Source organism: Podarcis bocagei (genome assembly GCF_964188305.1).
Source record: "Podarcis bocagei genome assembly, chromosome: 18".
Classification (NCBI taxonomy): domain Eukaryota; kingdom Metazoa; phylum Chordata; class Lepidosauria; order Squamata; family Lacertidae; genus Podarcis; species Podarcis bocagei.
The window spans coordinates 5863206-5888330 of NC_138144.1; the positions used below are offsets into that span (position 1 = coordinate 5863206).

General features: G+C 49.0%; 1 protein-coding gene and 1 long non-coding RNA gene across 4 annotated transcripts; one reads left to right on the plus strand and one right to left on the minus strand.

Moving 5' to 3' along the window:
- The first annotated feature begins 31 nt into the window (after positions 1–31).
- Positions 32–10960, plus strand: LOC308577812. Its single transcript, XR_014003710.1, has 3 exons — positions 32–69; positions 10419–10463; positions 10854–10960. It is a non-coding gene; the product is annotated as an uncharacterized lncRNA (long non-coding RNA).
- LOC308577544 (perilipin-3-like) lies at positions 7025–22369 on the minus strand. 3 transcript variants are annotated; one of them, XM_081177843.1, is made up of 9 exons: positions 22229–22369; positions 20485–20726; positions 19148–19341; positions 18868–19056; positions 14776–14883; positions 13520–13799; positions 10931–11124; positions 9481–9627; positions 7025–7640 (listed from the first exon to the last, which is right to left on the minus strand). In XM_081177843.1, exons 3-9 carry the CDS (start codon positions 19328–19330, stop codon positions 7185–7187), a joined length of 1557 nt encoding a protein of 518 aa, XP_081033969.1. In that variant the 5' UTR covers positions 19331–19341; positions 20485–20726; positions 22229–22369; the 3' UTR covers positions 7025–7184. The 3 variants fall into 3 exon arrangements, with proteins under 3 accessions (XP_081033969.1, XP_081033970.1, XP_081033971.1); XM_081177845.1 differs by having other exon boundaries at positions 7487–7640; positions 9473–9627; XM_081177844.1 differs by lacking the exon at positions 14776–14883.
- Between the last annotated feature and the right edge of the window lie 2756 nt (positions 22370–25125).

Consider the following 25125-nt stretch of genomic DNA (forward strand, 5'->3'; position numbering starts at 1 on the left):
TGCCACAGTGCCTCTAACTCCCAGCAACCCTAAGCACCATTGCTTCAGAAAGCGGATCTAGATTGCAAGGTTTTTATTATCATCGTTACTTCGCTTGGCAGAGGAACCGGGTTAGAGGAAGAGGACCAGCTCTGCTCCGTTGCTTTGCCAGGTTTCTGACGGTTCCGCCGTGACCACCTAAGCATAGCTGTCAACTGTCCCTTATTTGGCGGGAAAGTCCCTTATCCCAGCGCCGCGTCCCGCTGCTGTCCCTTATTGATGATGTCCCTTAAATTTCCCGGGTTTCAAAGGAAGCAGCTCCTCTCCCTCCCTCCCTGCCGGCCAGGGAGGAGGGAGGCTCCAACTGTGTTGCTTGGCTGCGTCGCTCACCCAATAAGGAGTCTAAGAACGACTGGGGGGTGGAGCTTGCATGCCTTGTGCCAATCAAATCGGCAGCGTTGCCTGGGGACTCGCCTTTGCTCAGCGCTTCCCAGCGGAGAGGTGACGGTGGTTTTCCTTGCTGCATCCCCTTTGCCGGGTTGCTGCGCTGTGGGAACCACCGTTTGAGGCTTCGTTTGGCTGCTGGCTGGGCTTCTGCCTTTGGCTCGGAGGGGCTCCGAAGTTGAACATACCTGTGCTCTGAAAATCCCTTATTTTGGCTGCTGATCCCTTATTTTCGAGGCTGCTGGTCCCTTATTTTCAAATCTGTAAGTTGACAGCTATGCACCTAAGGTCTTACTTTAACATGTTGTTATGAGTTTGGGGGTGCCTTGACTCCCCTAAAATCCTGGGTTTAAGTGGGTGTTGGAGTTTAATCGATGCTTGGAGCAGCCTTTCTCAGCCTGTGGGTCCCCAGAAGTTGATGAACTACAACTCCCATCACCCCTAGCTAGCAAGGCCAGAGCTCAGGGATGATGGGAGTTGTAGTCCAACAACATCTGGGGACCCACCGGTTGAGATCCACTGGCTTGGAGAATCAGGCTGCCAGATGGTGAATTTAGCAGCGTCGCAATGCATGCCCACCCAGTTTTTCCATGCTTAGGAAATCACCTGGGAGAAGTGCAGTGGGTGTCTGTGGGTCAGGAGAGGTAGCTAGCAGAGAAAAAGTGGGTCTGTTGAAGGCAGCAAGAGGGACTGATTTGTTTTATATTATTTTATTCAATGCGGTAGTAATGGGAGAAACAGGACCGTCTTGGGGTGTAATGCTTTGAACCCCCTCCAGGCTCAGGGTGCGAGCTGGCAACCACCTGTCTCAATAAACAATGGAGTGTGCCTCCAGGGGGAAAGTCAAACTGCCACGTTAGCCCACGTCCTCCAAGTGTCCCTATTTTCCAGGGACAGTCCCGGAATTACAGAAGCCGTCCCAGTGTCTGGAATGATCACAGTGTGTCCCATTTCTGCTTTTTTCCCTCCCCATGTCTCGGAGAACAATTAAAAGTGGTGTTGCAACAACGGAGTCCCGTTTATACAGAAAATAAAATCCCTGCCCCAAATGGGGAGGCTGGCATGCGAAGCCCTCCCTATCATTTTGAAGAAAAAGGTCACCAATCCACTTCAAACTCTTCCACAGCCACCCATTTCTTAGGAAACGCAGAACGTGTTTATTCCTTTATTGTAAATGGAGTCTTACACTGTCTACTCAGAAGGAAGTCCTACTGTATTCAATGGAGCTGACTCCCAGGTAACTGGGTCAAGACTGGGCCACTTTACACTGCAGTCCTACGCATTTTACTCAGAAGTAAGTCCCACTGAGTTCAATAGGACTTACTCTCTGGCATGTATCCTGATCATCCTCTGTTTTCATTACTACTAGGAATACAGTACCCTGCATTTTTCCCTGACAGGGAGAACCAAGGCAGCTGAAATTTTATTTCATTCCATTTATCTGTTGTACATGATGTCTTCCCTTGAACGCTTTTTCTTTACAACAATCCTGCGACATAGGCAAGGCGGAGACGTCATTGGCTGACAGATGTCAATGTATATACGTGTGGGGTGAGATCAAACACTGGAGAAGCTTCCTGCTGGAGAATAGGATGTCCCTGTTTTCATGGGAGAAACATTGGAAGGTATAGTGCCACTGTATTCTGCTCTGGTCAGACCTCACCTGGAGTACTGTGTCCAGTTCTGGGCACCACAGTTCAAGAAGGACACTGACAAACTGGAACGTGTCCAGAGGAGGGCAACCAAAATGGTCAAAGGCCTGGAAACGATGCCTTATGAGGAACGGCTAAGGGAGCTGGGCATGTTTAGCCTGGAGAAGAGGAGGTTAAGGGGTGATATGATAGCCATGTTCAAATATATAAAAGGATGTCACATAGAGGAGGGAGAAAGGTTGTTTTCTCCTGGTCCAGAGAAGCGGACACGGAGCAATGGATCCAAACTACAAGAAAGAAGATTCCACCTAAACATTAGGAAGAACTTCCTGACAGTAAGAGCTGTTCGACAGTGGAACTTGCTGCCAAGGAGTGTGGTGGAGTCTCCTTCTTTGGAGGTCTTTAAGCAGAGGCTTGACAACCATATGTCAGGAGTGCTCTGATGGTGTTTCCTGCTTGGCAGGGGGTTGGACTCGATGGCCCTTGGGGTCTCTTCCAACTCTTCTATGATTCTATGATTCTATTTTAGCAGCAATGCAGTGACCTCGCCAGGGTGTGTCCTGGGCGGCTCAGATGACAAGACCCCCCTCTCAGCCTCACTGATGGGGTCCAAAGGAAAGACGTTTGGCACCCGCTTGGCAGCAGGAGTTGCTGGAAGGAGGTGTACAAGGCGCTATCCAACAGCCTTATGGACTTTGCTCCGGATTTGTGTAGGTTCACTCCTGATTCTTTTCCTGAAGATATCAGCGGAGGTTTAGGATCAGAGTTTTCCTTCTCCTAGATGGGCTCCCTTCCTAGGTTGATGAACTCCATCTGCCCGTTTGCTGTAAAAGAAGAAGTACCGTATTTTCCGCCCCATAGGACGCACCGCCCCATAGGACGCACCTAATTTTTTGGGGGGGGGATAAAAAAATTTTTCCCCCTCCCCAGGCACGGGGCAGGCGCGGGGGAAGCCCGAGTTCCCCCCGACCCCAGCCCCCAGAACAGCCTGCTATCTGCAAGCCTAGGGAGCCGCGCCGGTCTCCCCAGGCTTGCGGAGAGGTGCGCAAAGCCCGGGGGCGCTCTTCAGCTCGCGCCAGGCTTTGGAATGCAGGCAGCTCTGCGCTACCCTCTGGAGGCCCGCGCGGCTTCGCGCCGGGATCCAGAGGGTGGCGCAGAGCTGCAGGAAGCCCGGGAAAGCCTGCATTCGCCCCATAGGACGCACACACATTTCCCCTTCATTTTTGGAGGGGAAAAAGTGCGTCCTATAGGGCGAAAAATACGGTAGTAAAGGAAGAAGAAGAGGAGGAGTTTGGATTTGATATCCCGCCTTTCACTCCCTTTAAGGAGTCTCAAAGTGGCCAACATTCTCCTTTCCCTTCCTCCCCCACAACAAACACTCTGTGAGGTGAGTGGGGCTGAGAGACTTCAAAGAAGTGTGACTAGACCAAGGTCACCCAGCAGCTGCAGGTGGAGGAGTGGAGACGCGAACCCGATTACCCAGATTACGAGACTACCGCTCTTAACCACTACACCACATCAAAGGACCCCTGGACGGTTCAGTCCAGTCAAAGGTGATTATGGGGTTGCGGCGCTCATCTCACTTTCAGGCCGAGGGAGCCGGCGTTTGTCCACAGGCAGCTTTCCGGGTCATGTGGCCAGCAGGACTAAACTGCTTCTGGTGCAACGGGACACTATGACAGAAACCAGAGTGCACGGAAACGCCGTTTACCTTCCTGCTGCAGCGGTACCTATTTATCTACTTGCACTGGCGTGCTTTCGAACTGCTAGGTTGACAGGAGCGGGGACTGAGCAACGGGAGTTTACCCCGTCACAGGGATTCGAACCGCCGACCTTCTGATCAGCAAACCTGAGAGGCTCAGTGGTTTAGACCACAGCGCCACCCGCATCTGTGAGTACACCTGTCTGCTGTGAGTACAGCATGAATATAGCATGCTCTAGCATATGCCATTCTGTATATGTGTAAATAAACCATATATCATAAAGGCACCACAATCTCTGCCATGCCTCATTTCCAAAGGAAACTTAGAATCATAGCATCATAGAATCATAGAATCCTAGAGTTGGAAGAGACCACAAGGGCCATTGAGTCCAACCCCCTGCCAAGCAGGAAACACCATCAGAGCACTCCTGACATATGGTTGTCAAGCCTCTGCTTAAAGACCTCCAAAGTAGGAGACTCCACCACACTCCTTGGCAGCAAATTCCACTGTCAAACAGCTCTTACTGTCAGGAAGTTCTTCCTAATGTTTAGGTGGAATCTTCTTTCTTGTAGTTTGGATCCATTGCTCCGTGTCCGCTTCTCTGGAGCAGCAGAAAACAACCTTTCTCCCTCCTCTATGTGACATCCTTTTATATATTTGAACATGGCTATCATGTTCAACTTGGACCCTGGGTAAGCACCAGGAACCCATGAAATCTTGCACCACATAAAGCCCTGCCTGATTCAGCAAGCTTGGCTCCTGTTCTTTGGGCGAGGCATGCTTGCCTCTGTGCAAAAGATCTCACCTTTCTACAGAATGTGTCCTAGGGGTTCCTGAATGGGGTGGGATTCTGGCACACACATGTAACCTATTGGGCAAAAAAAAACCTGCATCCAGAAATTTTGCACGTCACGCTAGAATGATGATGAATTTACACCAGGGCTTTTTCTTTAAAAAAATGATGCAGATGGAAGGTTCACAGGACTTGCTTGCAAATTTATGGACAGCGGCACAAATTATTATAGCCAGGAAGTGAAAGGGGCAAGCAGAGTATAACATGGAAGAAGGGTACTGTGTCCAGTTCTGGGCACCACAGTTCAAGAAGGACACTGACAAACTGGAAGGTGTCCAGAGGAGGGCAACCAAAATGGTCAAAGGCCTGGAAACGATGCCTTATGAGGAACGGCTAAGGGAGCTGGGCATGTTTAGCCTGGAGAAGAGGAGGTTAAGGGGTGATATGATAGCCATGTTCAAATATATAAAAGGAGGTCACATAGAGGAGGGAGAAAGGTTGTTTTCTGCTGCTCCAGAGAAGCGGACACGGAGCGATGGATCCAAACTACAAGAAAGAAGATTCCACCTAAACATTAGGAAGAACTTCCTGACAGTAAGAGCTGTTTGACAGTGGAATTTGCTGCCAAGGAGTGTGGTGGAGTCTCCTACTTTGGAGGTTTTTAAGCAGAGGCTTGACAACCATATGTCAGGAGTGCTCTGATGGTGTTTCCTGCTTGGCAGGGGGTTGGACTCGATGGCCCTTGTGGTCTCTTCCAACTCTATGATTCTATGATTCTATGGTATAAAGAGGTGTGGCATATAGCTATTAATGATAAATTCGGGGCCGTCTTTACCTGGGGGTGCAGGGCACCCGGGCGCCAAAGAGGGAGAGACAGACAGAAAGAGAATGCGCCTATCTAGCGACAGGAGCGGGCACAGGATCCTTCCCAAGAAGAACTCGTATATGCGCACTCTCAAGGGCCCTCCAAGCTCCTCTAGGAATAAGGTTGCTCCCACAATGAAAGGTCGCCCAAGATGGTTCTCCAACGCATGCGCACAATGCCCACACGTCTTATCTTTCAGACACCTCCCTGTGACCGTCAGCGCATGCATGGAGTCTTTAAACCAACTCCCAATGTGTTCTTTGTCTTTAGAAAAGCTGGTTTTAAACAAAACACTCACACAAAAGCTCCTTTTGGAGCTGTGCAGGTGTGAGCACTATTTATCAAATGACAATAGCGACATAAGCATAATAAAAGTGAATTTGGGGGCTAAACTAAATTTTTTTTTGGGGTGGCCTGGGCAGATCTTTGCACCCCGGCGGTGCATATACTAAAGACGGCCCTGGATAAATTAATGTGTCATTAAGGTGAGACGGGGAACATGCAGGAGGAATGATTCTGAGGAGATATGGAAGGTGTTTGTAGAATTTGGAAATGGAAAGGGGGTCAAACCATCGCAAGAGGTGTTGAAATTTTCGGAGGTTGGGTAGTTACAATGGAATGGCCTTGGTGGTGGGGCGCACATTTTTATTCTTATTTATTTATGATTATTACTTTGTCCCCCCAAAATAATTAAAAATAAAAACAATGCAGAAACGTGGAGAAGTTGAACTTAGAAATGGGAAAGATATAAGAAACGAACGGACAGATGGTGCGTCACGGCAGCACCGTTGTACAGTGGTACCTCGGGTTACATACGCTTCAGGTTACAGACTCTGCTAACCCAGAAATAGTGCTTCAGGTTAAGAACTTTGCTTCAGGATGAGAACAGGAATCGTGCTCCGGCGGCGTGGCAGCAGCGGGAGGCCCCATTAGCTAAAGTGGTACCTCAGGTTAAGAACAGTTTCAGGTTAAGAACGGACCTCTGGAATGAATTAAGTACTTAACCTGAGCTACCACTGTATGACCAGGGGGTGATATTGTAGGAGCTACCAGAGGAGTCCAGCTGAGTTTGGCTTGGACATCACTGACCCCAACAGATTTACCTGGCTCCTCACAGCCTTCAGCACAGACTGACCCTCTCCTTTCACCCTGCTTGCACCTGCCTCCCAGCTTATAATAATAATAATTTATTATTTGTACCCTGCCCAGCTGGCTGGCTTTCCCCAGCCACTCTGGGCAGCTTCCAACAAAGATTTAAAATACATTAAAATGTCACACGTTAAAAACTTCCCTGAACAGCGCTGCTGCCTTCAGATTTCTTCTAAAAGTCAGGTAGTTGTTTATTTCCTTGACATCTGGTGGGAGGGCGTTCCACAGGGCAGGTGCCACCACAGAGAAGGCCCTGTAACTTGGCTTCTCGCAGTGAGGGAACTGCCAGAAGGCCCTCAGCACTGGACCTCAGCGTCTGGGCTGAACGATGGGGGTGGAGACGCTCCTTCAGATATAACGGGCTGAGGCCGCTTAGCTGACGAGACCCCATCGCAGTGGGAGCACAGAACCTTTTTCAAAGGAGCACGCAAGCGCCGTCTTGTTTCAGAGAGACCTTTAATTGCAATGGGATCAGTTGCCTGAATCACATGGCGATGGCAAAGTTGGCTTCCATGCGGTTACGGTTCCCGGGTTGCACGAAACCGGAGCTGTAGTAACCCAAAGCTTCCGTTCCACGGAAGAACGCTCTTCGTCTGGTTTTAGAGCTGGGAATCTTTTGGATACGAAGGCGACAGGTGAGGAGGCGAAGGTTGCCAGGACGTGGAGCCTTCTTCTTCCCCTCTGCTTTCGGCGTTCCCCGTTATCGGTGGCCTCACCCCAGCCGACGGCAATCCAACCCCTGTCCTGGAAGTACTCGGTTGAGACAGCCACTGTCCTGGCTGGCTTTGGGCCATGAAATCTAACAGTTCGTCCAGGTTCTCCCGGGCGATGGAGATTCTCTCTCGGCTCTGTAGGATCAGGTAGGTTGGCAGATCCCTGAGGGAGGCGACGGAGGACAAATGAGAGTGGAGCTCTTCCATGCTCTGGTAGACTTGAGTCACTTTTTCCTGGAGGTGAGCGGGGAGCTCGGCGACGTGTGGCAGGAGATTGCGGTAGGTTGTGTACAACTCGTCAGCCAAGACCCGGGTCATGGTCAAAGCTTTCATCTCCAGTTGCTGAAAGAGGACAGAGTAAGGTTACCAGACATCCCCGTTTCCTAATAATAATAATAATTATTATTATTTATTTATTTATTTATACATACATACATACATACATACCTCGCCCATCTGGCTGAGTTTCCCCAGCCGCTCTGGGTGGTTTCCAATCGAGTGTTGAAAACAATACAGCATTAAATATTAAAAACTTCCCTAAACAGGGATGCCTTCAGATGTCTTTTAAAGAGAAGATAGCTGCTTATTTCCTTCACATCTGAAGGGAGGGCATTCCAGAGGGCGGGCGCCACCACCAAGAAGGCCCTCTGCCTGGTTCCCTGTAACCGCACTCCTCGCAATGAGGGAACCGCCAGAAGGCCCACGGCGCTGGATCTCAGTGTCTGGGCTAAACGATGGGGATGGAGACGCTCCTTCAGGTACCCTGGGCTGAGGCTGTTTAGGGCTTTAAAGATCAGCACCAACACTTTGAATTATGCTCGGAAATGTACTGGGAGCCAATGCAGATCTCTCAGGACTGGTGTTATGTGGTCCCAGCGGCCACTCCCAGTCGCCAGTCTAGCTGCCGCATTCTGGATTAAATGCAGTTTCCGGGTCACCTTCAAAGGTAGCCCCATGTAGAGCGCATTGCAGTAGTCCAAGCGGGAGATAACTAGAGTATGCACCACTCTGGCAAGACAGTCCGCGGGCAGGTAGGGTCTTAGCCTGCGTACCAGGTGGAGCTGGTAGACAGCTGCCCTGGACACAGAATTAACCTGTGCCTCCATGGACAGCTGTGAGTCCAAAATGACTCCCAGGCTGCGCACCTGGTCCTTCAGGGGCACAGTTACCCCATTCAGGACCAGGGAGTCCCCCACACCCACCTCCCCCTGTCCCCCAAGAACAATACTTCTGTCTTGTCAGGATTCAACCTCAATCTGTTGGCCTCCATCCATCCTCCAGGCACTCACAGGACCTTCACTGGTTCTGATTTGAAAGAGAGGTAGAGCTGGGTGTCATCTGTATACTGATGATCACCCAGCCCAAACCCCCTGATCATCTCTCCCAGCGGCTTCATATAGATATTAAAAAGCATGGGGGAGAGGAGGGAACCCTGAGGCACCCCACAAGTGAGAGCCCAGGGGTCTGAACACTCATCCCCCAACACCACTTTCTGGACACGGCCCAGGAGGACAGGGACTGTCCCTGGATTTACAAATCTGTCCCCATACATAATCCTATCATTCCTATTGAAGTTGAAAAGTGTCCCTGGATTCATTGAAAAACATCTGGTAACCTTAAGATAGAGGCCTTTTTAAGTGGAGCAACAGTCCGCCATGGAGGAACAGAGAGAGCTTCACGTAACTAAGGCCAGTGGCATAGCAGGGGTTGCTGGTTCGTGGAGCCATGCGGAGGGAGCGAAACATACAGAGGATGCGTGTGCATTCAACTGCCTAATGGCGTCCACATCACACAGGAGATCGCAGCCACAGAGATAAGAAATGCAGAGTTCCATTGTCTGGAGAGTTCACTTCCTGGTTCACAGCTACGGAAGTGCACAGCTGTATTGAAATTGTGCACCCCTAACAATTTTGTGCCCCCGTGGCCCTCCCCACGCTACGCAGCTGAATGAGGCCCGCCCTAACACTCCCAGGTTCTCCCCTTTGATTGGCCCTTCGTTCTCAGGCTCCACCCTTTATATCTCAGGAAGATGGCTTGCTCCCGTAATTCCACCCCTCGCCACTAGTGGCAGTCTGAGGTTGATAGAGCTTCTCAGCTTCCCCCTTCCTAGAAGGGCTGTTTCCGCTGATGGCAACCCACTGGCCAATTTGTCCTTGAACGCCTCCTTTCCTCACCAAGATACCTCAGGCATTAATGAGAGGGACTTCTGGACCACGCTGGGCTTCTGGGACGGGGCCTCCATCTTTGTATTCCACTGCGGCAAAATGTTTGACAAGCTTTCGGAGACCTTTTGGAAGCTGGAAGGGCCCGGGCTAAGGGAGTGATCTAGCTGAGAGGGGGAATTGAGAGAGAGAAAGAGAGAGAGGAGGTTACTGCTTTGGCAAAACAAGGATGACTCTGGCTTGCACAGAAATCCAATTACAGTGGTACCTTGGGATGCGAATGGGATCCATTCCAGAGCCCTGTTCACATCCTGAAGCGAACGTAACAAGCAATGGCGCGTCTGCGCGTGCGCGGGTCACGTTTTGCCGCTTCCACGCATGTGCGTGACGTCATTTTGAGCATATGCGCATGCGCAAGCGGCGAGACCCGGAAGTAACACGCTCCGTGCCGCGGAGCGCAACTTGAACGCGCTCAACCCAAAGCACATTCAACCTGAGGTATGATTGTACCGTATTTTCGCTCCATAAGACACACCTTTTTCCTCCTAAAAAGTAAGGGGAAATGTCTGTGCGTCTTATGGAGCAAATGTGTGGTCAATCGCTGGCTCTCTTTCTGGCCCTGGCCCCTTGCGCAAGCCTCCATTTTTTAATGTTCTGCGGACGGAGACTGTTTGTTTCCCCAGCGACATGGCACCTGACAGCATAGATTTGATCCAAGGTGGGAAGAGTGCACCCAATTATTCTCTCTGCAGTCTTTACAACCCTGGACAGCATTGTTTTTTCCCTGGCCGTGCAGCTCCCAAACCACACACACAGACCATAAGTTAATACACTCTCCACAGTGCAATGGTAAAATGCCATCAACAGGTCCTTTGAGAGATTCTTTTTCCGGAGGATTCTCAGAAAATACAACCTCTGCTGTGCTCTCCTCACCAGATCTTTGCTGTTTTCTCCCCAGCTTAGGTCCTCTCTCAACTCCATTCCCAGAATTCGAAACACAGTGGTGCCTCGCAAGACGAAAAGAATCCGTTCTGTGATTCTCTTCGTCTAGCGGTTTTTTTCGTCTTGCGAAGCAAGCCCATTGACGGATTAGCGGATTAGCGCTATTAGCGCTATTTAGCGGATCAGCTGATAAGCGGCTTAGCACTATTAGCGGCTTTTAGCTGCTTTCAGCGGCTTATCTGCTGATCGGATCAGCTGATAAGCGGCTTAGCGGCTTAGAAAAAGGGGGGAGGGGAAAAAACCCAGCAGGAACTCGCAAGACATTGTCGTCTTGCGAAGCAAGCCCATAGGGGATTCGTTTTGCGAAGCATCTCCAAAACGGAAAACCCTTTCGTCTAGCGAGTTTTCCGTCTTGCGAGGCATTCGTCTTGCGGGGCACCACTGCACTGAGACCTGTTCCACACACTTCCCCTCAACGGCGGAGAATTCGCAGCGAGCCACTACTGCCCAATGTTCAGCCTCACTTACCATGTTCAACACCTGATCAAGCCGCGAAAGCTGTTCGTTGGTGTTCTTGCGGGTCGCTTTCAGCCGGTGCAGCACAAACCTAAAGACCCGGTTTCTCAGCTGGGTGGAAAGGAAGTTGATCCTCATGAAGCAGCCCTCCTTGCAGAGATCGTCTTTTGATGTGTCACGCTCTTCTTTCTTCCCGCCAGCGTCAGCTGAGAAAAACATGCAGTCAGGAGGCGCAAGGCGATGCAATTATATTGGGCTCAGATTTGGACTGGCTCTCCCCTTGGATCTACGGAAGCTGTCCAATCAAAGTTCTTAAGGCAAATTTTCTCTGTACCAACCTGTGTCCCAAAAGCATCATTGCGCCTAGAGGTAGAATTACGGATCTGACGTAGGACACTTACCGTATTTTTTGCTCTATAAGACTCACTTCCCCCCTCCTAAAAAGTCAGGGGAAATGTGTGTGCGTCTTATGGAGCGAATGCAGGCTGCGCAGCTATCCCAGAAGCCAGAACAGCAAGAGGGGTTGCTGCTTTCACTGCGCAGCGATCCCTCTTGCTGTTCCGGCTTCTGAGATTCAGAATATTTTTTTTCTTGTTTTCCTCCTCCAAAATCTAGGTGCGCCTTGTGGTCTGGTGCGTCTTATAGAGCGAAAAATACGGTAACTATTGACTTTGCCAAAACTCAAATCCCCCCGGTCTAATATCCCTAGTGCTGCAAAATTGTCACAAGAGCGCCTGGACTAAAATTGTCTATCAAAAACTTCACTCTTGTGGTTTATCTCCACAACAGCTACTCGCTTTGGGTTTTAGTAAAGCAAACGGTCTAATTTGTCAGCGCCTAAATGATATCAAGCGTTGGAACAACTTGGCCACAATAAAGAAATTTTGCCCATGAAATGACTATTTTCCACCCTCCCATTTCGACTCTCTGGCACCCTATCTGCATAACCTAGCAATTCTAAAAGATAGACGTGCTTTTACTCTCGCAAGATTGAATGTACTGCCCTCGGCTGGACTTGAGGGACGATTCCAACAGATTCCACACGAAAAACGCTTATGTCCCTGTGGAGATGGCAGTCCCGAATTGGTGGCGCATGCCCTTCTGGCTTGCACTCTTTGTATAGACTTGAGGAATGAGATTATCACTCCTCTTTTATTGTCCATTCCGGGTTGCCCAACCACTGCCCCAGTGTCCTTTCTCTTGGCAGATCAATATGAGAAGGCGACAGCAAAGGTTGCAAGGTTTTTAGCTGGGGCAATCAGAATAACATCCACTATTTGACTATTGATTCAAAACCCTAATTTTTTTCCTGTATAATTGACTTTTTATTTCTATTCTTCGTATATTGTATTGTCTTATTTATTTTATAGTATAGTATATTGAGTATTGCTTTCAAAAACGGTTTCGTTAGTAAAATTCTTGTTAAATTACTCTTTTAGGGGTTCTTTTTCAAAGTCTGGAACGGATTAATCCATTTTGCATTACAGTGGTACCTCTGGTTACATACTTAATTCGTTCCGGAGGTCCGTTCTTAACCTGAAACTGTTCTTAACTTGAAGCACCACTTTAGCTAATGGGGCCTCCTGCCACCGCTGTGCTGCCGCCGCACGATTTCTGTTCTCATCCTGAAGCAAAGTTCTTAACCTGAAGCACTGTTTCTGGGTTAGCAGAGTCTGTAACCTGAAGTGTATGTAACCTGAAGCGTCTGTAACCCGAGGTACCACTGTACTTTCTATGGGAAAGCACACCTTGGTTTTGGAACGCTTTGGTTTTGGAGCAGACGTCCAGAATGAATTAACATATTTTTCGCTCTATAACACGCACCCGACCATAACACGCACATAGTTTTTAGAGGAGGAAAACAAGAAAAAAAATATTCTAAACGAAACAGTGGATGTATGATTTTTGTGGTTCATGCTGTAGCCACAGACATGTGATCTGACGGTGAGTTTGAGGTAGCCCAATGCAAAAATCCTGAGGATCCATGTGGACCCATGCTTTGTAACCACGTTTTAAGTGGGGAGGGAAGGAAAAGCACTCAAGGGCCAAGGAACACCCGTGGGGTGGGTGGAGAAGGATGCTGTTAATAATGCAGAAGAGGGGTATAAGAGGAGAAGCAAGCAGGCTCTGCTTCTCTCCCTCCTCCCCGGCTCGCTGAAAAACTTTGCTGCTATTTAGCCAGCGGAGTGGGGAGGAGAGAGGGAGAGTAAGTGTAAGCGGCTCCTCTCCTCTCCCGCTTTGCTCCTTTAAAGCAAGCAGGCTCTCTGTCCCTCTCTCCTCCCCACTCAGCGGCTCTTCTCCCGCTTTGTTGTTTCAAAGCGAGCCACAGAGGAGGGAAGGAAGGGGAACCATGGATCCTCTGCTCACGATTGCAGCAGATCCCCCCGCCACCCGTAGGCATTCCCTCCATAACACGCACAGACATTTCCCCTTACTTTCTAGGAGGAAAAAAGTGAGTGTTATGGTGCAAAAAATACGGTAAGTTTGAGACCCAAGGGACCACTGTATATTCAGAGAACAACGAGTACATGATATGCAACATTGCTTTAAAGTTAAACAAACAAACCATCTTGGCTGCCAAAATGGTTGCTCATTTCTCACCGGCGCTGGTGTCTGGTAGAGGAAGATAATAATTCAGCCACTCTTCAGATTTCTCCAGGGCTCGGTCGATGGTGTTTGCAAAGACCTTCCCAATAGGCGAGTCCACAAACGAGTTGATGCTATTTGCCATGGAGGAAGTGCTGGCGTCCTTAATCTGGGAGGCGATGTCTTCCATGGCGTTGTGAAACGTCTTGTCTTTTCCCCTCTGGGGGAGCGCGGCTGCTTTGGGCTTGAAGCGCGTCATGTCTGAAGGGGCTGGGTCCACCCTCGCAGGCAAGGCCTAGGAGGTGGAGAGACGTTAGGAGCAGGGATAATAATAATAATAATAATAATAATAATAATAATAATAATAATAATAATAATAATAATTTATTTGTACCCCGCCCATCTGGCTGGGTTTCCCCAGCCACTCTGGGCGGCTTCCATAGAAACCAAAAATACACTAAGATATCACAGATTAAAAACTTCCCAGAACAGGGCTGCCTTCAGATGTCTTCTGAATGTCAGGTAGTTATTTATCGCTTTGGTTCCCTGTAGCTTTGCTTCTCGCAATGAGGGAACCGCCAGAAGGCCCTCGGCGCTGGACCTCAGCGTCCGGGATGGACGATGGGGGTGGAGACGCTCCTTCAGGTATACTGGGCAGAGGTCATTTAGGGCTTTAAAGGTCAACACGATCACTTTGAATTGTGCTCGGAAACGTACTGGGAGCCAATGTAGGTCTTTCAAGACCAGTGTTATGTGGTCTCGGCGGCCGCCCCCAGTCACCAGTCTAGCTGCCGCATTCTGGATTAATTGCAGTTTCCGGGTCACCTTCAAAGGTAGCCCCACGTACAGGGACAGGGTTAGACAATATGGTGCCCTGAGCCAGGACAAAAATTGGCCGCTCCTCCCCCAAATACTTCTTTATTTTCGCAATAATTCCGGTTGGTTTTTAAAATGGCTCTTCCCAGTAGGTAAAGATAAAGGTAAAGGGACCCCTGACCATTAGGTCCAGTCGTGGCCGACTCTGGGGTTGTGGCGCTCATCTCGCTTTATTGGCCGAGGGAGCCGGTGTACAGCTTCCGGGTCATGTGGCCAGCATGACTAAGCCACTTCTGGCGAACCAGAGCAGCGCACAGAAACGCCGTTTACCTTCCCGCCGGAGCGGTACCTATTTATCTACTTGTTGTGAAATCATTTTGAGATGCTTTATAGGAACTGGTACGTAGAAGAAATGGAACAATAACAGTAACGTGCTCTAACTGGCCAAAGACTACCTTAGTTTCCGTTTGGGTGACAATCTCCTTTCCTGAGCGGGAGGCCATGGGAGGTTCGTAGTTCCTTAGTGATGTTTCCTTAGAGACTTTCTCTGCGGCTGCTTCAGGCTGGAAGCGGAAAGGAATGAAAGGGGCAGCGCTGAAAAGAGGCGCTGAAAGTTGGGGGATTTGGGACAGGCAAAAAGGAAGTACTTATTCACGCAGCGCAAAATCAAACTGTGGCGTTCACTGCCCCAAGATGCTGTGACGGTGACCAATTTGGAGGACTTTAAAGGAGAATTAGGAAAATTCATAGAGGGAGAGAGGGTTACTGGGACACAATTCTGGGGTGTTGAAAATGGAATGGGTTTTCATGTGTGCACAAGGTAAACACACAAACTGTTAACGGAGAAATCCAAGGGCTCCCTTGGACAAAAAACAAGGACACCAGCCAGGAATACCAGAGCAAAACAGCAGCCAGTAGGCTTGGTCTTCAATAGACTGTCACGACAGGACTCCCATCTGTCACAAGGTGAAACAGGATGGAAGCCCCGAACAAAAGAGAACCCAAACTTTTATTAGCTGCTAATCCCCATGTTACAACCCCCCCCCCCAAACTACATCACTAATACATCACGGTTACATCATGAAAGGGGAGGTCTGGTGGCTGTAATCTGAGCATCCTGGACCCTGCCCCATGGTTCCCCTTGCCCTCCACCAAACACCCATCAAGTGTAACAAAGGAGATATTTACATTTCCCTGTTTCCCAGCCAAGTGAATCACACCCTTTTGTCTTCATCTGGGTTTGTTATTTCTGGAATGGCTACCTGTCTGGCACTCAGGTATCAGGAGGCCAGGGATTATCACTCAGGCAGAGGGGCTGCTGAGTAGCTGAGCTCACAGGTCTATAGGAAGTTTTCCCAGTGAGCCAGTACATAGATTCTTACATTTGAATGAATTCTTACATTGGGTATTGTGCAGCAAAGGCCCTTTGAATAGATAGGAAGAAACCGTGATGAAGTGTTTTGTGCGGACAAATCACAAGAGTCACAAAAGTGATTGTGCTGGTTTTGGTAGTGGGCTGCATGTGTGTGATATCTGCCGGAGGGGCAATCCCCCCCCAACCTATACATAAATTCCTGCAACAATACGAAACATGTAAAACCACATCTGAATTAGTGCAGGGCAGCAACCCCAAAGCTATTTCGACTCTCTTGAACGACCCCAAATATTGCCCTGTAGTAGAAGGAAGCACTCAAAAACAAACAAAAAACCAAAAAAACACACACCCTTGAATTTTGGGCCATGCTGGGAGTTCGTCTACTTAATAGAAATTATACATCGCTTGGTTGTTAACACCATCAAAATGGTTTACAAAGAGAGAGAAAAACAATAATACCATCAGTTAAAAACAGTTGAAAGCAACTATTTTGTTATGTACTGAAGTTCTCACCCTGGGCCAGCAGAGGGATACTGTAAATAGTTATGCAAATGAAGGATCGAAAGTGACGTTCAGTGATTGAATAGTTTGTATGCAAATGAAGGATTGAAAGTGACATTCAGTGATTGGATAGTTTTAGAAAGTTGCAACAGTTACGTTGTTCTGGAGCTCTATATAAGCAGGCTGACTGAGCTCTTCAGTTCAGTTCTGTTCTGGCCTCTGAATAAACAAGAGCTGTTGAAGAATCGCTGTGACGTCTGATATGTTCGCCCACAACTTAACATATTTAAAACACATTGGGGGAGATAAACTAAGAACAGATTGAAACACATGTCCACACATCGGGGAAGTCTTGCCTAAGCAAAAAGGTTTTTAGCAAGCACCGAAAATAGTACAGTGAAGGCGCTCAGCGTCAAGGGGCGGGGAGTTCCGAAGTGTAGCTGCTGGTGGACTAAAAGATCAACTGGAACGCAACAGCATCGTTGGGGCCCAGATGTCCCCTATATATATCCTCATAGCTGTCAACTTACAGATTTGAAAATAAGGGATCAGCAGCCAAAATAAGGGATTTTGCTTGGCTTATACAGAAATCCGCCACTCTTGGAGCGATGCTGCTTTTGCTGCCACTGACTGCGTTTTGCAGGGGTTTGGACTAGATGATCCTAAGGGTCTACAATTCCGACCTAAAGAAGAGTGGCAGACAAAACTGAGGAACGACGTCGAGATGGCAAAGCTTCCAGGCAGAATTAGAAACCAGGAAGAGGACCTCTTTAATAAAGAATGGGGAAGGTTTATAATTTAGTTGAAAAGCTATTGTCAAGAGTTACATGCATTGGTAGGATGGAGAGAAAACTTGTAGTAAAAATTTGAACTACGGGTGGACAAATGATTTATAAAAATAGAGTTATGAAAGGGATGCAGAGGGGGAAATCGCTACATTAAGATGCTGCACTGGTTGGAGGGGATGCTAAGCAGCACGTCGGGCTTCCGTCGTCCTGGCGCAAGGAGTTCCATCGGCCCTTCCCCGCCTGAGAGAGAGAGAGGGAGGGAGGGAGACTCTCACCCATTCCGCCCGCGAGCCTGGCATGAAGCGGTTGCAGTGCCGCCGCGGCTGAAGCGCCGCCCTTCTGCGTCCCTCCCCATCCCCTCCTCTTCCTCCTCTCTCAGGCCGCCTCCTCAAGTCGCTGCCTCCGCTGGCACCTCTGGCTTCCCCTCGCAGCGCGGCGGAAGTCTCGCAAGACTTCCTGCCCACCGCCACCCGTCTCCTCACGACGTGCCCCTGAGGGGGGAAAGGGAGAGACGGAGACGTGGCAGCTCGTGCGCGCGCTCTCTCTCACGGCAGAGGACCCTGAGCCGCTGCTTCCCGCCCGAGCCGAGTGAACATGAAACCCGGGAACTTTAAGGGACATCATCAATAAGGGACAGCAGCAGGACACGACGCCGGGATAAGGGAGTTTCCCGCCTAAGAAGGGACAGTTGACAGCTATGCCTATCCTTGCTCTATAACAGCATTTCCCAAAACTCGGTTCCCCAGCTGTTTTTGGACTACAACTCCCATCATCCCTGGGCACTGGCCCTGCTAGCTAGGGATGATGGGAGTTGTAGTCCAACAACAGCTGAAGACCCAAGTTTTGGGAAACGCTGCTCTAGAAGCACGCACCTTCCATAAATTAACAGGGCCTCCCCAGACCCCATTCTCTGGAAGACAGGCAACCTGATAATACGGCACCTTTTCAGCTTTCGCTGCTACTTGAGAAAACATTCAGCAACCGTAAAGACCTGGGGACATTAAAAATAAATAAATAAAAAATCACTCTTCATGTTCTCAGGAGCCTCGTTCACAGGAGTGACTCTCCTCTCTCCACGGAGAGCCAGTGTGGTGTAGTGGTTAAGAGCGGTGGATTTGTAATCTGGTGAACCGGGTTCGATTCCCCGCTCCTCCACCTGCAGCTGCTGGGTGACCTTGGGCCAGTCACACTTCTCTGCAGTCTCTCAGCCCCACTCACCTCACAGAGTGTTTGTTGTGGGGGAGGAAGGGAAAGGAGAATGTTAGCCGCTTTGAGACTCCTTAAAGGGAGTGAAAGGCGGGATATCAAATCCAAACTCTTCTTCTTCTTCCTCCTCCCTATCTCTACTCTGTGGAGATATAAAACCCACCTCAAGATTTCCTGAGGAGACTAAATCTGCCAGTAGGCGTTGCTCTCCAGACCAGTAGGACTGATAGAAAAAAGAAACATTTACTCGTTGGGCAGTTTTTCCAAAGGCCCCTTGAGAGGATTCATTCCGGTCAAAACCAGCAGAAATAACATAGCAAACATGAAAATTCCTTCCAGTAGCACCTTAAAGACTAACTAAGTTAGTTTTTGGTATGAGCTTTCGTGTGCAAGCACACTTCTTCAGATACACAGTCGTGTGCTTGCACACGAAAGCTCATACCAAGAACTAACTTAGTTGGTCTTTAAGGTGCTACTGGAAGGATTTTTTTTGTTTTGACTATGGCAGACCAACACGGCTACCTATCTGTAATAGCAAACATGAGTTGTTGTTGCTGTTGCATTTTCCTTCCTTTCCCCAGATTTCCCTCTGCAGCTTACTGTCTCTTGAAGAAGGAACAGACCTGATAAATAATATTTTTTCCTTGGGGAAAAAATTAATGATAAAAATACGGTACCTTTTCCACCGTCTGGAAAACCGAAAGCGCATTTGAGGCTGAAGCCCAGGGGACAAGCGGCTCTTCCTCTGACATTTGCCGAGGGGGGGTCCTTGCTTTCTCTGGTTGCGGATCAGGGCCTGGCAGTGGCGGCTGGGGCGTGGCGGCTATTTCCGTGGGGGCTGCTAGCTGAGGTTTCTCCTCCCGTGGCTGTGGAACGACAGGCAACACTTGAGGGGATGGCGGCAGAGAACCATGCACCCTCTCCCTTTCTATAAGTGTCCTCTCGAATATCACCCACTCGGTCTCCAGGGATGGCACTGGGGGAGTCATTCGCCCCCTCTCTGGGGCTGTTAGAGGGGTCACCCACTCCCCTTCTGCTGGTGGCGGTGGTAGCATGGGTTCTGGTGGAGGTGAAGACGCCAGCACATATTCCTGTGAGCCCTTCTCTCCCGGTAAATTTTCTGCCGATGTTTCCTTCCATTCCTCATCTTCCTAGGGGAAAGAAATCGCTTTCAGTATGGACTGGCACCGCAGAGCTTCTGACCAAGCAGTTCAATAGAAGAGACAAGTTCTGTAGAAGAAATATCCTGGGAGCATACAGTAATTTTATTATTTATTCCCCGCTCACCTGGCTGGGTTTCCCCAGCCACTCTGGGTGGCTCCCAGCAGAGTATTAAAAACACAATAGAACATCAAACATTAAAAACGTCCCAGTACAAGGCTTCCTTCAGGTGTCTTCTAAAAGGTAAAGGTACCCCCTGGCCGTTAGGTCCAGTCGTGGCCGACTCTGGGGTTGCGGCACTCATCTCGCTTTATTGGCCGAGGGAGACGGCGTACAGCTTCCACGTCATGTGGCCAGCATGACTAAGCCGCTTCTGGCGAACCAGAGCAGCGCACGGAAACGCCTTTTGCCTTCTCGCAGGAGTGGTACCTATTTATCTACTTGCACTTTGAAGTGCTTTTGAACTGCTAGGTGGGCAGGAGCAGGGACCGAACAACGGGAGCTCATCCGCCGCAGGGATTTGAACTGCCGACCTTCTGATTGGCAAGTCCTGGGCTCTGTGGTTTAGACCACAGCACCACCTGCATCCCCAGATGTCTTCTAAGATTATTTCCTTGACATCAGGGCGTTCCATAGGGCAGGAGCCACCACCGAGAAGGCCCTCTGCCTGGTTCCCTATAACTTCACTTCTCACAGTGAGGGAACCGCCAGAAGGCCCTCGGAGCTGGACCTCAGTGCCTGGGCTGAACAATGAGGGTGGAGACACTCCTTCAGGTATACTGGGCCGCGTCCATTTAGGCCTTCAAAGGTCAGCACCAACACTTTGAATTGTGCTCGGAAACATCCTGGGAGCCAATGTAGGTCTTTCAAGACTGGTGTCATATGGTCTCGGCGGCCGCTCCCAGCCATGAGTCTAGCTGCCGCATTCTGGATTAGTTGTAGTTTCCAGGTCACCTTCAAAGGCAGCCCCACGTAGAGCGCATGGCAGTAGTCCAAGCGGGAGATAACTAGAACATGCACCACTCTGGCGAGGCAGTCTGCAGGCAGGGAGGGTCTCAGCCTGCCTAAATGTGAACCAAACCACATCCCTACCTGATCCCCACCTAGCTGATTTTTTTAGAAAAACAACGTACCTCCTCTGGCAATTCCTGGTGGGACGTTATCTTATTTTGGGGAGCCCTGTAAGTGGCAAGTTGCTCTTCGAAGGAATGTCGCAGCCCGCTCCCTGGTCCCTCCTGAGAGAAGCTGTCTCCCAGCCCCGGGAACAGCGCATATTCCGATATCGTCATTTGCATCACCAGCTCGTTCTCATGGGTGACCAGCAGCTCCTCGGCCTGCGAGGGCTCCCTCTCGAGTCTCGACTGAGCTTCTGTGGCTGCAGGGAAAGCATATTGTGTTATCTTCCTGTTGGCTTTTTGCAGTATGGTAGCGCTGCAGAGAGCTTGCTGGGGAGACCATGCATTAAAAAGGGACTCAAAAAGTACTTAAAGAAGGTTTTAATAAGAAAAAGAAAAACTCCATTTACACTAAATACATCAACAAACCAGACCCAACCACCAACCCATCCCCCAGGGTAATGGGAGAGCTAGGTGCTGCTCCTTATATACTACACCCAGATGCTGACACACCTTAATCAAATACAACTCAGCAGCACCTGCTATGGTTCACAGCTGTAAAGCTGGGTCTCGTTATCTTGCTCTGGCCCCTTAAAGACATACACATGGAGTGGAACAATGATGAACCTTTACATTTAAAGAAACCATTCAACACTTCCTTGGCCGCGAGCCCATCTCGGAGACGCCGCTTACCAGCTCCCCGTCTTCTTCCCCCCCATTTTTTTTTATTACCGTATTTTTGCTCTATAAGACTCGCTTTTCCCCTCCTAAAAAGTAAGGGGAAATGTGTGTGCGTCTTATGGAGCGAATGCAGGCTGCGCAGCTATCCCAGAAGCCAGAACAGCAAGAGGGATTGCTGCTTTCACTGCGCAGCGATCCCTCTTGCTGTTCTGGCTTCCGAGATTCAGAATATTTTTTTTCTTGTTTTCCTCCTCCAAAAACTAGGTGCGTCTTATGGTCTGGTGCGTCTTATAGAGCGAAAAATACGGTAACTATTGACTTCGCCTAAACTCAAATCCCCCCGGTTTAATATCCCTAGCGCTGCAAGATTGTTACAGGAGCGCCTGGACTAAAATTATCTATCAAAAACTTCACTCTTGTGGCTTATTATCACAACAGCATCTCACTTTGGGTTTAAGTAAAGCAAACAGTCTAATTTGTCAGCACTTAAATGATATCGAGCATCAGAACAACTTGGTCACAATAAGGAAATTTTGCCCGTGGTATGACTATTTTCCACCTTCCCATTTCAACTCTTGCGTCTTGTGGTCTGGTGCTTCTTATAGAGCGAAAAATACGGTGGTTTTCACAATATTATAAACAAACAAACAAACAAACACACAAAACAAACAGACATAAACCATAGCCTTATTGAAAATTACAGTTATTAACTTTGTTAAGTGACTTCCTCGCTTCCCCTTGGTTGAATTTCATTGCATGTCTTTTTAACGGTTTTCCAAATCCCAATTTTACTTAAACATTAACATCCTTAGATCTTCACCTCATGGAATTAAACACATTAATTCATCCCTTAACATAAATAAAATCCTAAGCTCATTAAGTACCTGTAAGCTATTTTCAGTTAATTTAACTTAACAAATTTAACTAGATAATTATTAAATCTATTCCATTCTTCCTGATACTCCTCCTCCTTCTGTCCGCGGACTCTTCCGGTTAGGTCGGCTAGCTCCGAAAAATCCATCATCTTACCAGCTCCCTGTCTTCGCTCGCCCGCCAGTCTGGTTGGTACTCACTTAAATACCTCGTGGTAGAGGGTGCGAGGCTGTTGCTCTTGGTGGTGGTGGAAATCCTCCGGATGGCTTCATCGGGGACACACAGAATGCTGCTTGTGGTGTGAGGATTTGTCGTTTCCGGAGGCCATCTTGGGTTGTGGAGGGTAGTATCTGAAAGCTGAGGAACAAGGGGTGGGGAGATTGGTTTGCACAGTCGCCAAACAACCTGTTATGTACTGAAGTTCTCACCCTGGGCCAGCAGGGGGATACTGTAGATAGTTATGTAAATAAGGGGTCGAAAGTGACGTTCAGTGATTGGATAGTTACAGAAAGTTGTTACAGTTACGTTGTACTGGAGCTCTATATAAGCAGGCCGGCTGAGTCCTTCAGCTCAGTTCTGTTCTGGCCTCTGAATAAACAAGAGCTGTTTGAAGAATGGCTGTGACGTCTGATATGTTCACCCACAACTTAACACAACCAAAAAACAAGGTTCTGCTTCCTAACGAGAAAAGCGCTGCAGTCCCAGTCATTTAATCTTATCTACCTCAGTGACGTCGCAATGGGGGGGTCGGTGTCTGTGGGAGTGACAAGAAAACACCTCGCTGCAGCCCTCTATGTACAGTGGTACCTCGGGTTAAGTACTTAATTCGTTCTGGAGGTCCGTACTTAACCTGAAACTGTTCTTAACCTGAAGCACCACTTTAGCTAATGGGGGCCTCCCGCTGCCGCTGTGCCGCCGGAACACGATTTCTGTTCTCATCCTGAAGCAAAGTTCTTAATCTGAAGCACTATTTATGGGTTAGCGGAGTGTGTAACCTGAAGCGTATGTAACCTGAAGCATATGTAACCCGAGGTACCACTGTACTGTTGCTTTGTTTTTAATCTTATATTTTGGAAATGTACATCCAGTTTCTTTTTCCTTTAATTTTTTTGGGGGACCCCAAGAGAGTGGGGCCCTAAGCTATAGCTTGTTTAGCTTATACGTAAATCCGGCACTGGCTCCACCTGTTGGATTTCTGCCCAGAAAATACGACAGAAGTAGGGGAAGTGCTTCCATGTGGGAAAACAGCCGTCGCTAAAGGATTCCTGTGTGCGAACAACTTGCCTGTCCATCACAGTTCTGACTTCACTCATCGGCTGCACTCCATTTCCCTGAGGTTTAAACTTTGGCAAAAAAGCACACACACCCCCCACAAGCATAGCTGGGGCTATTCTGGGATTGCTCAGAGTCCAGGGCCCTAGGCTGGGAACACCAGCGAATGAGGCTGTGGGTGCCCAGAAATGATGGTTTGGCGACCCCTGGTGTCGTCAAATAACGAGCCATAGGGACCAAGTGGTCTGATTTGGCTCCCTATTTTTGGAAGGGAAAGTACAGTGGTAAAGGTAAAGGGACCCCTGACCATTAGGTCCAGTCGTGTCCGACTCTGGGGTTGCGGCACTCATCTCACTTTATTGGCCGAGGGAGCCGGGGTACAGCTTCTGGGTCATGTGGCCAGCATGACTAAGCCGCTTCTGGCGAACCAGAGCAGTGCACGGAAACGCCGTTTACCTTCCCGCCGGAGCGGTACCTATTTATCTACTTGCACTTTGACGTGCTTTCGAACTGCTAGGTTGGCAGGAGCAGGGACAGAGCAACAGGAGCTCACCCCATTGTGGGGATGCGAATCGCTGACCTTCTGATCAGCAAGTCCTAGGCTCTGTGGTTTAACCCACAGCGCCACCCGCGTCCTTCATTCCGGAGGTCTGTTCTTAACCTGAAGCACCACTTTAGCTAATGGGGCCTCCTGCTGCCACTGTGCCGACGGAGCACGATTTCTGTTCTCATCCTGAAGCAAAGTTCTTAACCTGAAGTACTATTTCTGGGTTAGCGGAGTCTGTAACCTGAAGCATCTGTAACCTGAAGCGTATGTAACCCGAGGTACCACTGTATTGTGACGTACAAACCTCATCCTCTAGCGTCCTCGTGCTAGGTGTGTTGACTGAAGGGTCCTTTGATGCTGAAATCACATGATGTTCATCCGATGAGCTAACTGGACCCAAAGCACAGAACAAATTAACGGGCTCCACTATCCCGTTTTCGCCTCCTGGTAAGAATCGCTTGCAAAAGCTAACGTGTGGAACTGGGTGTAAGTTTGGGGGAATGAGAAAGGAAGAGAACCAAAAATGGCACGTGTATCTCTAGGGCTGCCATACGCCTGGAATTTCCTGGACATAACCCCCGCCCCCCAAAAAAGAAGCTCAACCAAAAATGTCCAGATTTTCACTTTTTTGAAATATGGCGAACCTATCTATCCCTAATTCTGAAGCTGGACATCTCATTGCTCCTCCTCGCTTGAATCCTGACTCCCATGGATACTTCTCATTGCTCCTCCTCGCTTGAATCCTGACTCCCATCTCTTCCCTCAAGGCCAGCACCAGACTGTGTTTACTCTTTAAAAAAAGACCAGCCCCCTTGGTGTGGGGTTTAAATCTTAGCCCGCGCTGGAAATTTCTGAGCGAGCTTCAGTTTGCGCCACGAGGCAGTTGTTGGTGAGTCTGAGCCCCACCTTGGGCAAAAGATTTCTGCTTTGCAGGGGGGTTGGCCAAACAATACCTCGTGGTCTTTTCCAACTCCACAATTTGATATTTCTTTTATTCTTAAGAGGGGAACTGTAGGAATAAAGTGGGGATCCTGTACCAGGAAGTCTAAAGGAAGAAGACAAGACCTTATATTTATACGCAACAGTAGCTGCAAGGCTACTGATTGCGAAAAAATGGAAAAGTGGTATTATACCGACAAAAACAGAGTGGCTTGCCAAATTACTGGAGTATCACAATATATCCAAAACAATGGGAGAAATTGGAAGGATCTCAAAGGAGAAGATAAACAGGGACTGGAAGGCGTTTAAAGGATCCTTGCAAAACCATATTGAAAAATCAGAACTAT